Here is an 11,390-nt window from a genome sequence, read left to right as displayed (position 1 = left end):
GGTTTTACAATGCCTTTTATATTATGATATATATTAACCAAATTAAAAATAGGATAAATTCTAAAAGTAGTCACTTTTGTTTACCCAAAATTATATTTTAGCCATTTATATTTGAAATGTTACGTTTTAGTCACTTATATTATTGTCATTTTAGTCATTGAGCCACCATTTTAGTCATTGAGCTGTTAATTGCCTCTAATGGTGTAACAGGAAGTTAACTTAACACATTAAGCTATCATTTTAAATAAAAATTTTAGGTTAATTTATATAATTAGTCCCAATATTTTTTTATTTTGAGTAATTTAATTTTTTTCTTTTATATTTTTTAACTTTTATTTTTTTTCTTTATTTTTCATTCTCTTCTGCTTCTGCTTCTTCCTCAATTTTCCTCCCTTTTTCATTTCTTTTAATGTAATTTTTCTATATTTTTTATTTGTTAAAATCATTTCTTGTACTTTTATTTTTTTGAACAATTTAATTTTTTTTCGTGTGAGTCGAGTTTATGGATTAGTTTTAACAAATGAAAAATTTAACAAAACTACGGTAAAAAAATCAAGAAAAAAGGAAAATAAAGGGAGAAGCAGAAGAGAATAGAAAATTAAATAAAAAAATTTTAAAACAACATAAAAGAAAAAATTAAATTGCTCAAAATTAAAAAATATAGAGAGCATTTTATAACCTAAAATTTTCGATTGAAACAATGTTTTAATGTACTACCTCAGTTTATCGTTACACCGTTAATGACAATTAACTGCTCAATAACTAAAATATTACAACATAATAACGTAAGTGACTAAAACGTAATATTTTAAATATAAGTAACTAAAATATATCCTAAAGCAAAAAAAATTACTATTTTAATAATTTATCCTAAAATAAAATTATAAAAACTATAAAATAAAAAATATAAAACTAATAAAATATACAATTTATTTAAAAAAATATAAAATAAAAAAAGTAAAGAGCAGTTGAAAAAGGGTGTTCGCAATACCTTTTTAAAGTCAAATATTATTTTTTTAATTTTTTAATGTTATTTATTTTTATTAAAATACTATTTTTTTATAGGTGGTGTTGTTTAATATATTAAAGACATGTCTTTTATTGTTCAAAATAAACTATTTTCATAACAAATCCGCTCTTTGCCCTATTTTCGTAATAATTTTTCCGCACTATTAATATAAAGACCTAACGATAAATTTAGTTACTAATATTAGTATCCAAATTTATCACCAAGCTTAATATAAAAAAAATGGATATGTGTAAGGCGGTAAAGATAGGTTCTAGGTTTGAGGATTTTAAGGATATTTTAAATTTTTGAATAAATTACATTAATTATTTTTAAATTTTATTTAAAATTATATTTCAATCACTTAACTTTTAAAAGTTATATAATAGTCACTAATATTATTTAATTGTCACATTTTTACCACTTATCCGAGAATGACATGATAGGTTAATATCTGTAACTCTCTTCACGCTTAAATCGAAAGATAAAACAAATCTCGATTGGGATAAAATAAATAAGATATTAATTGAATTTAAAAATGTTTTTCAGCTGTCATTATCAAAAACAGTGTATGTATTTAAATAAATAACATTTTAATCCTCATTTAAGTAACGCCTAAAATTAGAACATTAGAAGGGAAAAAACTAAGAAAATTGCCTTTTGTCTCCTTTTTGTTTTTCCAATTCCCCTGTGTACTCAAATCAAACCCCACTCCTACTTCAGATCTCTGTTCTTCCCTATATATAGTTTCTTTTCTTTTTTTTAAATTGAAACAGAAAAGGAAAGGAATAAAGGAGTAGAGATGGGGCTCAAAAACAGAGAAGAAGAAGATAATTGTTCAGTGAATGAAGCTTTGTTGTTTGCCACCATCTCCATCATTGGTCTGCAAGTAGATGTACACTTGAAAGATGGCTCTGTTTACTCTGGAATCTTCCACACTGCTTCTGTTGAGAAGGAATATGGTGCGTTTTTCCTTTTTTTATATATTTTTTATATTTTGAGTTTCTTTTCTGGGTTTCTTCTGGCATTACTTCATTTGCCAGAAACCAATTTTGGGTTTTGATTGTTGATTGAATTTATATCGGGGTTTTTTTTTTATGATGATTTTGTTTGGAAATTGGATGAGATATTGAGATCAGATTGGTTTCTGTTTTTTTGTGCTGTTTTCTTCTTGCCTATCTATTTGATTTATAATAAAATTATATATAAAAAATATTTTGATTTTTATTGTTATTGTTGTTTTTACTTTTAATGGCGAAGGTTTTAATTTTAACATAGGCAATAAGTAATTGATTAAGGGGTTCAGGGATCAGATTAAGGGATACATTTTTACTTTTTATTAAATATGTTTGATTGTGTGTTAAATTCAAGTAATTTATTTATTTTGCTTTTAGTCTTGTGAGGAAGTTAAAATGGAAAGTAGAACAATCAAGGAGGAAACCAAGAGAACACTGTCCAATATACAGTATGGCATACTTAGGGTGACCAAAGCAGTACAAAATGAAGCACTTGAGTGTTCTTTATTTGCTACGTGGGAATATTGAGGATGGTTATTTAATTAATTTGTGTTCCATTAGGTATTGTTTTGAAGAAAGCAAAATTGACTAAACAGGGCAGATGTGCCACCAATGTTGCGAATGGCAGTGTTGTAGAGACGCTTGTAATCCTTGCTGGTGATCTTGTTCAAGTTTTTGCGAAGGTATTAATCACTCTTATATCATTCTTGGGTCAGGGATTTTATTTGGCTAATGTGGAAGTGAATGATCAGTTTTGACATGTATGAATGTTGTGTGTAGGGAGTCCCACTTCCTCTTGATGGCTTTGCTGGAAATTTAGCCTGCGGTAATGGAGAACCTGCTCCTGAAATTCCCCCTTCTTCTGCCAATTCGCTGAATGGGACCAAGAAGTTCAATAAGTCTACCATGGATGAAAGAATAAGTAATACGAAAAGGTAGCATATATTCATATTTATTCTTATTATTTTTGGCTAGCATATATTCATTTTAATTTACATATCAAAACAGAAATTCAGCTCCCAACGAGAATGGATTTGTTGATGGTTTTATATCCATGGGTGCTGGAAAGGAAGATGAAGGTCAAAAGTTGCTAGAGAAACCTATGGGAAATGGAGAAGGAGTTGAATATCACAAAAGAGAGGAGACAAACATCGAGCAGGTAAAATTTTTCCAGCTCAAAACTATCTTTTAGTTAAGCATTTCTTTTTTGGGAAAAAAGTGAAGATGTTAAATACAGATTAGCAAATATTTATTAGGCTTTGTTGATGGGCATTAGTTTAATAGGAGGCTTCCACTATTACTACAAAATTTTGCACTTCCCATGGAAGAAGATCCAATGATGTTGCTTAGTTCATATGATTGGCTGGATCTTTAGATCAAGGAAACTATATAGTAGAATGGCATAAATTCTGTGGTGAAATATTGCCTGAGGGTGATGATTTATCTTTCATCTTTTTTTCTTTCAAAAAATTTCATTTGTCTCCTTGCAGAGAGAAGATGTTTCTGGTGCCACTGTTGCTAGGAGGTATGAAACTGACTTTTCTTTAAGTTTTACACTTGTTGCTCAAGTTCCACACTAAGTTTCAATCATATTGTTAGCCGAAAGAACATGCCTTTTTCGAGTTGAGAGATCTATGCTTAGACATGAACATGCACATGAAAACAACTAGCTTAAGCCAAAGCTTCCTAGATTTTCAAAAGGAAGAAAAAGGTTTCTATTTAACTTATCTCATTTGTTTTACTTTCACTATAATGTTTTTATGCTAGGAGGACTGAAATTACATTAGCATCTCTTGGATGACATTAAGGAAAGTTCTTAAGGAACATGGTCATTCCCAATATAGAAAATGCTTTATGAAGAATGTGCTAGAGCATAAAAGATATTGCTTCTTTTTTGTTTTACCTTAGCTAGTTTGCCCATTCCATCCCAGCTGCCATCATTAGTTCTGGCAACTTTAATTACTCATTTCATTGCTTAAAGAAAAGAAATGAAATATAATGTTTGGAACCCTTTGCCTTGTGTTCTGTTGGATATAGGTAACTTGGAACGCATCATATTCATGATAGATTCCTTCCAGATGTCAACAAGCATTCTTCAATGTATCTCTTTCAAATTCTTTCATATGTAAAGAAATATCTTTTGTATTCTCAGATTTGTATCAATTTATTTTTTCCGACAGACAGGTTGGAGAGGATGGGTCGCAGCTTTCACAGGATGAATTTGGCCAAAATTTCAAGTTTCATGTTGACGGGAGTGTAAGTAATGAGAGTTTCACTTGTTTTCTTCACATAAGACCTAGAGTTAAAGCTAATATTCAACTCACAAATGAAGTTATTTCTACAGGAGAAGGAAGTTCAACACTCAGTTTCAAGCTGCGAGTCTTCTGCTCTTGATACTCTTAAGCCAGGTTTTGAACTATCTGAATCTCCTCTTAAATAGAAAATCAAATGGCATGCTTTGTCTTAGCTGTGAAAGTTACATTGCATCAATAGCCTTTTGACTTGTTGGTAGCTGAGAAGGCAATTAAGCTATTTTTGACTGGAACATTTCATGATACTCCAGTGGATGGTGAACTTGACAATCATTGTGAAAGGCCCTCTGCAACAGACATTCACCAAGATGCTGTTTGTTCTGGTGTTTCGATTTCTTCTAATCCTGCTATGAATGTTTCCCCGGAATCATGCCAGAGGTCATTTGCTAATCCGACTGCCACACTTCCTCCACAAAATTCAGAATTAAATAAAAACTCCAAGGTAAAACAATTATATAAAATTTGACTTGTAATATCTGTAACTCTGACTCTGGTGTGTGTGTCTGGTAAGGGTCTTGTTAGATTTTTTTTAAATTTTTTCCTTATATTTGGAGGATCCGTGGAGGTCGTATCCTTATATTCATGTGTTGGACACAAATGTTAGACGAGGGTACTTCAAGAAAATGAAGAGTTTGAGCAACATAGCTTTTTATCCTGGAGAGAGAATATTCATGGATCTCTTTAATGAGGTTGTCAATGCTTTAATGTTACACCCACAGGATGCTAGCCATATGGTTTTATGTTTCATCAAGTAGCTAACAGCTTACACTTTGATCAGTCGGTTATTTTAGGCACTAACAATGCAAGTTTTGTAGCAACTAACATGGCACAATTGTCTATGTCTATGAAGACGGTTTCCTACTTAATTTATTTATTGTGTCAGGAATTTAAGCTCAACCCCGGAGCAAAAATTTTCTCTCCATCTTTTGTTACTGGCTTATCAGTGCCTCCTCCAATAGTACCAACAGTTGCAAATATGTCTTACCTACCAAGCAACTCTCCTATGGTAGCTGTTGCTGGTTCTCAGCCAGAGGTTGGGATGGGCACTTTTGCACCTCGTTCCTCTGCTCCTAAGTTTGTCTCATATGGCAACTTATCGGCTGCAACTGGTGTCAGTGGTTCTCAATTTTCGCAAGCTGTATGTATTTTATATTCTTTTGTAGTTCATTAATCTTAATGTTGGATTTTTTATTTTTCTCAATTTCTCATTCAAAGTTCTTTCTCAAAGGACTTGAAATTTTTCTTGGCTGCATTCAAAATCTGTCAAGCTAGATATATACATTATTCTTTCTGTTTTAATCCATACACTATTCACCGATATAATATTTGTTTAGCTTTAAATTGATCGCTGCTCAATTTCAAGTGCCACAAATTGAATCTTCATATGACCATGTCAACTGTCTACAGGCAGAGAGTTATTATTTTATTCAGTGGTGAAGTATTCCTAGTTCCGATTATATTACTAATGTTGTTTTAGTTTCTTTGGCTATAGATTGTTGGGCACATGGGGAATAGAACCCAGCCAGTTCGATATGCTAGTCAATATCATCCTGTTCAGGCTGCACCTGCATATTTGAACCCAAATTCACAAGCAGTAAGCAAAAGAAGGAACTTTTATCCCTATGTTACTTCCGTCCCTTAGACGGGCCACGGATTACGAATACTCTTTTGAACGTTGATAAAGTGGTCATTTATGATTTACTAATCACTCTCCAACCGCTCTTTTTCTCTCTAGGTTATGTTTGGGCATATGGGACAACTGATTTGTGTGCCTGTTTCTCATGTAAGATGATCGATTATCAAACTAGTGAAATGACCTTGTTATCATTTAAGCACTTCGACATGAGAGTTTTGAGTATATAGTTGTCAAATAATGAACCGATGTTTTATTTATTCATTGCTAAATTTCTGTTTATTTCATATGAAGGACTTGGTTCCAAATGCAGCAGCTATCTCTCCAGAACCTGCACGTCCTCCATTGACTCCACATCACGTCCAATTTCCGAAACACCAAGGTTTACTTTTCTTTGCTATAAAAAAAGTAGAATGCAGTCATTGTACATATAACCCAATTATCGAAATCTTGAAATATAGTGCATTGTTATGTCCTAAAGCACTCTTTGTAATTTGCAGGAAGTGCACCAGACCAAGCATTGCAGTTTTGTGTACCTCAACCTTTCATCGCCGGTGGACAGCCGCCATTGGCAGTGCCGAGCCATATTCCATATTTGCAACCTCCCTTTCCTGTCAATTGTCCCATACAAATCCCGGGATCTAATGGTCTCTTTAGCACAAAGCTTCCCTGAAATTTTGTTATTTTTAGTATTACCCTTTGTTATTTCTTTTTTTCCTTTGTTCTGTTTGAAGATAAATAAAAATTTTGACCTATAAAATTTCATATTTTGGGAGCATCCAACTTTAGTCATTTAAAGGGTTATGCATTTTGCTGTTGTTTTCTTTTTTGAACAGCATATGGCATGAGTCAAGACTGACTTATTGTACTAATTATTAAAAAATTGTATGAGAAAAAAAAATTTGTTAATTATATTATTAAATAGAATAATTTATTAGTATAATGATAAAGTAATATTAATTAATATGATTAATTGGATCAAGTTTTCAAAAAAAATCCCAATTAAAAAACATAATATATTATTAATTTAATAAAATTATAAAAGTATAAAATCATTTAATATAATTGGGTAAATTAAAAATAATAAAAATCCAATTTTTTTAATTAAATAAATATAATTCTCTCAATATAATTGGATAATGACTTCATTCATACAATAAAATAAAAGCATAATTTCAAATTGCAAGTCAAGTTAAAGAAATTAGGATAAAAAATACATCAATTAAGAATTTGTATTTTTTATTATTATCTATATTTCTCTTATTTTTTTAAAATCTATAGAATCACTACTATAATATAAAAATATTTATAATTATGGTTTTTTTAAAAGAAAAATATAATTATGATGTTTCTATTAAATCTTGAATATAAAATTTTATCAGATTGACAAAAGAGTTTTCTCGAGAATCTCTTTCACTAATAAAAAATATAAGAAAATAGAAACAAATGAAGAAGAGTGATTTATTTGAAATTACGATTGACCAATAAAAAAAATTGTAGGAGTGAGTCTAGCTGATGTAATAGAAGAGCCTAGCTTATATACAATTAATTACATATTTAAGGCTTAGATTGCAAATCGTTAATAGAAAAATACACATTATAATATCGTAATGTTTAATAATTATTTTACGTTCCTAATTTAATTATATAATAGTTAATATATTATATGTCCTTAAACATGTATGTATACTATCTTATATAGTATGTACTAAATATAATTATGTGACATTACAAAATAAGTTCATATCGTAATATTTATTTTGATTATATAAATATTAAATTTTTTTGTTTAAAAAATTAACTAATTGAATTGGTCAAATAATAAAAGATACTAGCAAATTTAAAAATTTTGATGACTCTATTTTATTGCTCATTTAAGTTTACAAATAGAAAAAAAAATTAAGAGAAGCTACATGAGATTTAAGAGTGCTAAATTGGGTATATTTTTCTGATAATTTTTTAACATTTTTAAATTTATTATTAATTATTATATTTAATTTTAAAAATTATTTTATTCATGTTTGTACATTATTTATTAGCTTGTGTAAATTAGCTATAATAATTAAAAGCATAATTTTAATTGTCAAAAGTTACGTGTTCAAATATTGTAAGAAATAAAATTTTATATATTTTATAATAGAGTTAGATATCTGAATCCGTTATCCGAATGCAGATACAAATATTTGATGGATAATCATATTTAATTCAAATTCAAATATGGATATTAAAAGTTGGATAGTTTAGAAAATTTGCGGGTATCCGACTCCCCCTATGAATGGATTCAACTTAGTAGATTTATTCAATTTAAAACTCATAATTTGAAATGTTGATTGAGCCTTAGTTCAGTTCGCATTGGCATGAATGCTTACAATTTCTTCACTCCGAGAATTCCTAGGTGAAATGGAAAAAGCCTTGACAATATCAGGTCTACAAGGCCCAATCATGTTCAATGGCGAACTGGACTCATATTGGAATAGCATCTTGAAAGAGATTAGTATTGCTTCACCATTGATTTGAATTAACGACTTTTTCTAGTTTGTGCTCTTCCCTCAAAAGAGATTCTTGATTTTAATAACTCCAACTTAGTTACAAATAACAAGTACGGTAAATCATTGACGAAGATTACCGAATGTTCTCCATGTTCACTACCAGCGGACAAGGAAGCTCAGTGGCCAATTATCAGAAGATGCTCCTCGCATAGCACTATTGGTCCATTAGTTCTACGCCAGAGCAGCATCGATAGTAGCCAAGTCTTCGGCTTTTACTTGTTTGTGCAACTGCAAAAGAGGATTCTCAAAGTAAGGTGGGAAGAAATTCTGCAGACATATACCTTTAACAAAATGAGATCATAGTCAATATAACCAAGAATCAGCACAATGATATCATTTGGATTTACTACATCATCAACAAATACCTCAAACTCGAACCAAGACCATAGCCGATTTAACCAACAATGGAACAGTTTTGAATGGACTAGACTACTTTTAGACTAAATACATTCTCTTGCCTTTGTCCAATGGCTATAAACCAATGAATGTAACATCAATAATTAGGCCCTAAACAATCAGTATCGATGAATATTTTAGCACATTTAAGCAACATATGATGGAGAAACTTACAGCTTCTGCAACAGTAAACCAATGGAAAGAACGCAAGAAGGGATCATCTTTTGAAGGAGGGGCATCATGATTCCAATATGTCAATTTATCAAATTTGGCTTTCATTTCCCAATCGTTTGAGTTTCCTTCAGATACATCACAAGCTTTCCTCTTTCCAGAGTTGTTCTTCGCAAGAACAAAGCCTGCAAGAGCAACCAGAAATAGTAAAACCAACAAATTTACATAAAACAAAACAAAAATGTATGATAGAATCAAATTGGTGCTAACTTCAGTAGATAGACATCCTACAAACCTCCTAGATATGAGAAGCTTAGCTAGATTAAAGACATGAAAACTCTTCAGGAAGAATAGTGAACCGAATTGTGGAAACGTAAACAAAAATAGTTTTTTGAACCAAGACAATGAAGAAGAAAAAAAGAGGAAATGGTAAGCTACAACTATATCAAATGTCTGTTAATAATATTAAATTTAGAGCATGAAGCCTACTGAAACTTCCTAAAATCAAATAATCAACACAATACAATATCTTGCACATTGTTTTCCGGATAATATTTTCCCTGTAAACAGAGAAGCATATAAAATTTCCAAACTATTTTTCTTTTCTTACCTTATTTTTTCCACAGATTCAATGGGCTACAAAATGTTAATAGTTTCAACGTCACAAGCTTAGACCAACAATATTCCTAACACACAACTACAACTCAGAGTTTCAGTCAACAAACATCAAGGAGAAGAAATCATCTTTCCAACAAAATCAAACTTGCAAAAATCCATTAAACCCCCCTCCAACAAAAAAATACCAGCATATCCATTTGGAAGAGAAATAGTAGTTCCTTGAAGCTTCCTTCCTCTAAAATGCGCTTCCTCTACTGCTAATCCATCAATCTCCATCCCTACTTATCATAAACCCAAAAGGAAAAAGGGGGAAAATCACATCTTTACCTTTGCATGATATTTCATTATAAAAAAAAACAAAAATAAAATAAGGAGAAAAAGTTACCCTTAAGTTTGGGTTTGAAGTACTGAGAAACAGTGCAAGGGCCATTGAATTTGATGCAGAATGGAAGATGATGAACCTGACCACTCAGATTTATTTTCTCTTCTTTACCATTCAGGCTTAGGTTTATGCTTCCTGTTGTTCCCTTCTCTTCCTCCATTTCCCCTTTGATTCAAACCCTAATCCCTAATTCTCTTTGCACCTTAAAAGTTAGACATTTTTGGGATTTTCCCGGTCCTCTGCAGCAGCACCCAATTTTCTTTTTCCCGCACTTTTGACCATCTATTTGGATATTATTTTCTCCATTTAACCTATTAAAAAAACAAAAATGAGAGACTAATCGAGTTTTTTATATTTATATTATTTGTTTTAATATTATTTATTATTATATATTTTTGAAACTATTTCAATAATCAAGAATGTTGAATTTGATATACATGTCAAATTATCTTCATGCCATGAATGTTAGGAGCTAGTACTATAAAATGCATGAAGAGTACCTCAACATCCGTGAGCGTCAAGTTCAAAGTTATGCTTAAGGTTTAAGATTGAAGGCTTGAAAGTTGAGGTTTAGAGAAGGTTTAGGATTGTAAAGAAGGGTGAACTGGATTGATACTTGCATAAAAGTAGAACACAAAACTAGCTTTTGTTCAATTCAATGAGGAAACAACTAAGAGTTGGAATAAATAAGTAAAAGAAATACAAAGAAATGACCCTAAAGATAAGGGTGTGTTTGTTCGAGAATCAAAATTAGCATACACAAGTAGACAACAAATAATATGACAGCTTTAACTATTGCATAAATTAACCTAACATTTTTGTTTAAAATGATAATTTAACATGTCAAGTTAGCTTATCGTTACACCGTTAATGACAATTAACGACTTACTGACTAAAATGTTACAACTCGATAACGTAAGTAACTAAAACGTAATATTTCAAACATAAGAGACTAAAATGTAATATGAGATAAATAAAATTGACTATTTTAATAATTTACAAAAATATATATATATTATTAGTCTTTCTATTTAACTTTGAAGTGTTCCACTTGGGTGTGGGTGTGGGTGTGGGTGTGGGTGTGGGTGTGGGTGTGGGAGGTGAAGGCGTGGCTCGGATATAAGGAGAGAACCATTTTGGCATTGAAATACTCAACTTGACGCCATGGAGGAATATGCATTCCCCTCTTCTTGAGCCTTTGCTTTGCCGCCTCGGAAACATTAGTAATTGTCCTCTAGAGAGAGACGGTGCAGAGGGAAAGGGAGAGGGAGAGGGAGAGGGAGAGGGACCGGGTGGGAGGAGGAGAG

The 11,390-nt window shown here is 31.1% G+C and overlaps 2 protein-coding genes across 2 annotated transcripts; one reads left to right on the top strand and one right to left on the bottom strand.

The window, feature by feature from the left end:
• Positions 1-1,613: 1,613 nt before the first annotated feature.
• LOC107903329 (polyadenylate-binding protein-interacting protein 4) lies at positions 1,614-6,745 on the top strand. The gene is made up of 13 exons (XM_016829347.2): positions 1,614-1,968; positions 2,584-2,705; positions 2,803-2,957; positions 3,031-3,181; positions 3,513-3,547; positions 4,203-4,278; positions 4,367-4,430; positions 4,586-4,776; positions 5,218-5,472; positions 5,827-5,928; positions 6,070-6,117; positions 6,262-6,349; positions 6,468-6,745. Exons 1-13 carry the CDS (start codon positions 1,809-1,811, stop codon positions 6,638-6,640), a joined length of 1,620 nt encoding a protein of 539 aa, XP_016684836.1. The 5' UTR covers positions 1,614-1,808; the 3' UTR covers positions 6,641-6,745.
• A 1,703-nt stretch (positions 6,746-8,448) lies between these two features.
• On the bottom strand, positions 8,449-10,735 carry LOC107903328 (ribonuclease H2 subunit C). The gene is made up of 5 exons (XM_016829345.2): positions 10,584-10,735; positions 10,087-10,394; positions 9,887-9,979; positions 9,087-9,268; positions 8,449-8,744 (listed from the first exon to the last, which is right to left on the bottom strand). Exons 2-5 carry the CDS (start codon positions 10,241-10,243, stop codon positions 8,688-8,690), a joined length of 489 nt encoding a protein of 162 aa, XP_016684834.1. The 5' UTR covers positions 10,244-10,394; positions 10,584-10,735; the 3' UTR covers positions 8,449-8,687.
• Between the last annotated feature and the right edge of the window lie 655 nt (positions 10,736-11,390).

This window comes from Gossypium hirsutum, chromosome A04, assembly GCF_007990345.1.
Source record: "Gossypium hirsutum isolate 1008001.06 chromosome A04, Gossypium_hirsutum_v2.1, whole genome shotgun sequence".
Lineage (NCBI taxonomy): Eukaryota > Viridiplantae > Streptophyta > Magnoliopsida > Malvales > Malvaceae > Gossypium > Gossypium hirsutum.
Note: the sequence above shows the minus strand (reverse complement) of the source record. Positions and strands in the feature narration are given on the sequence as shown.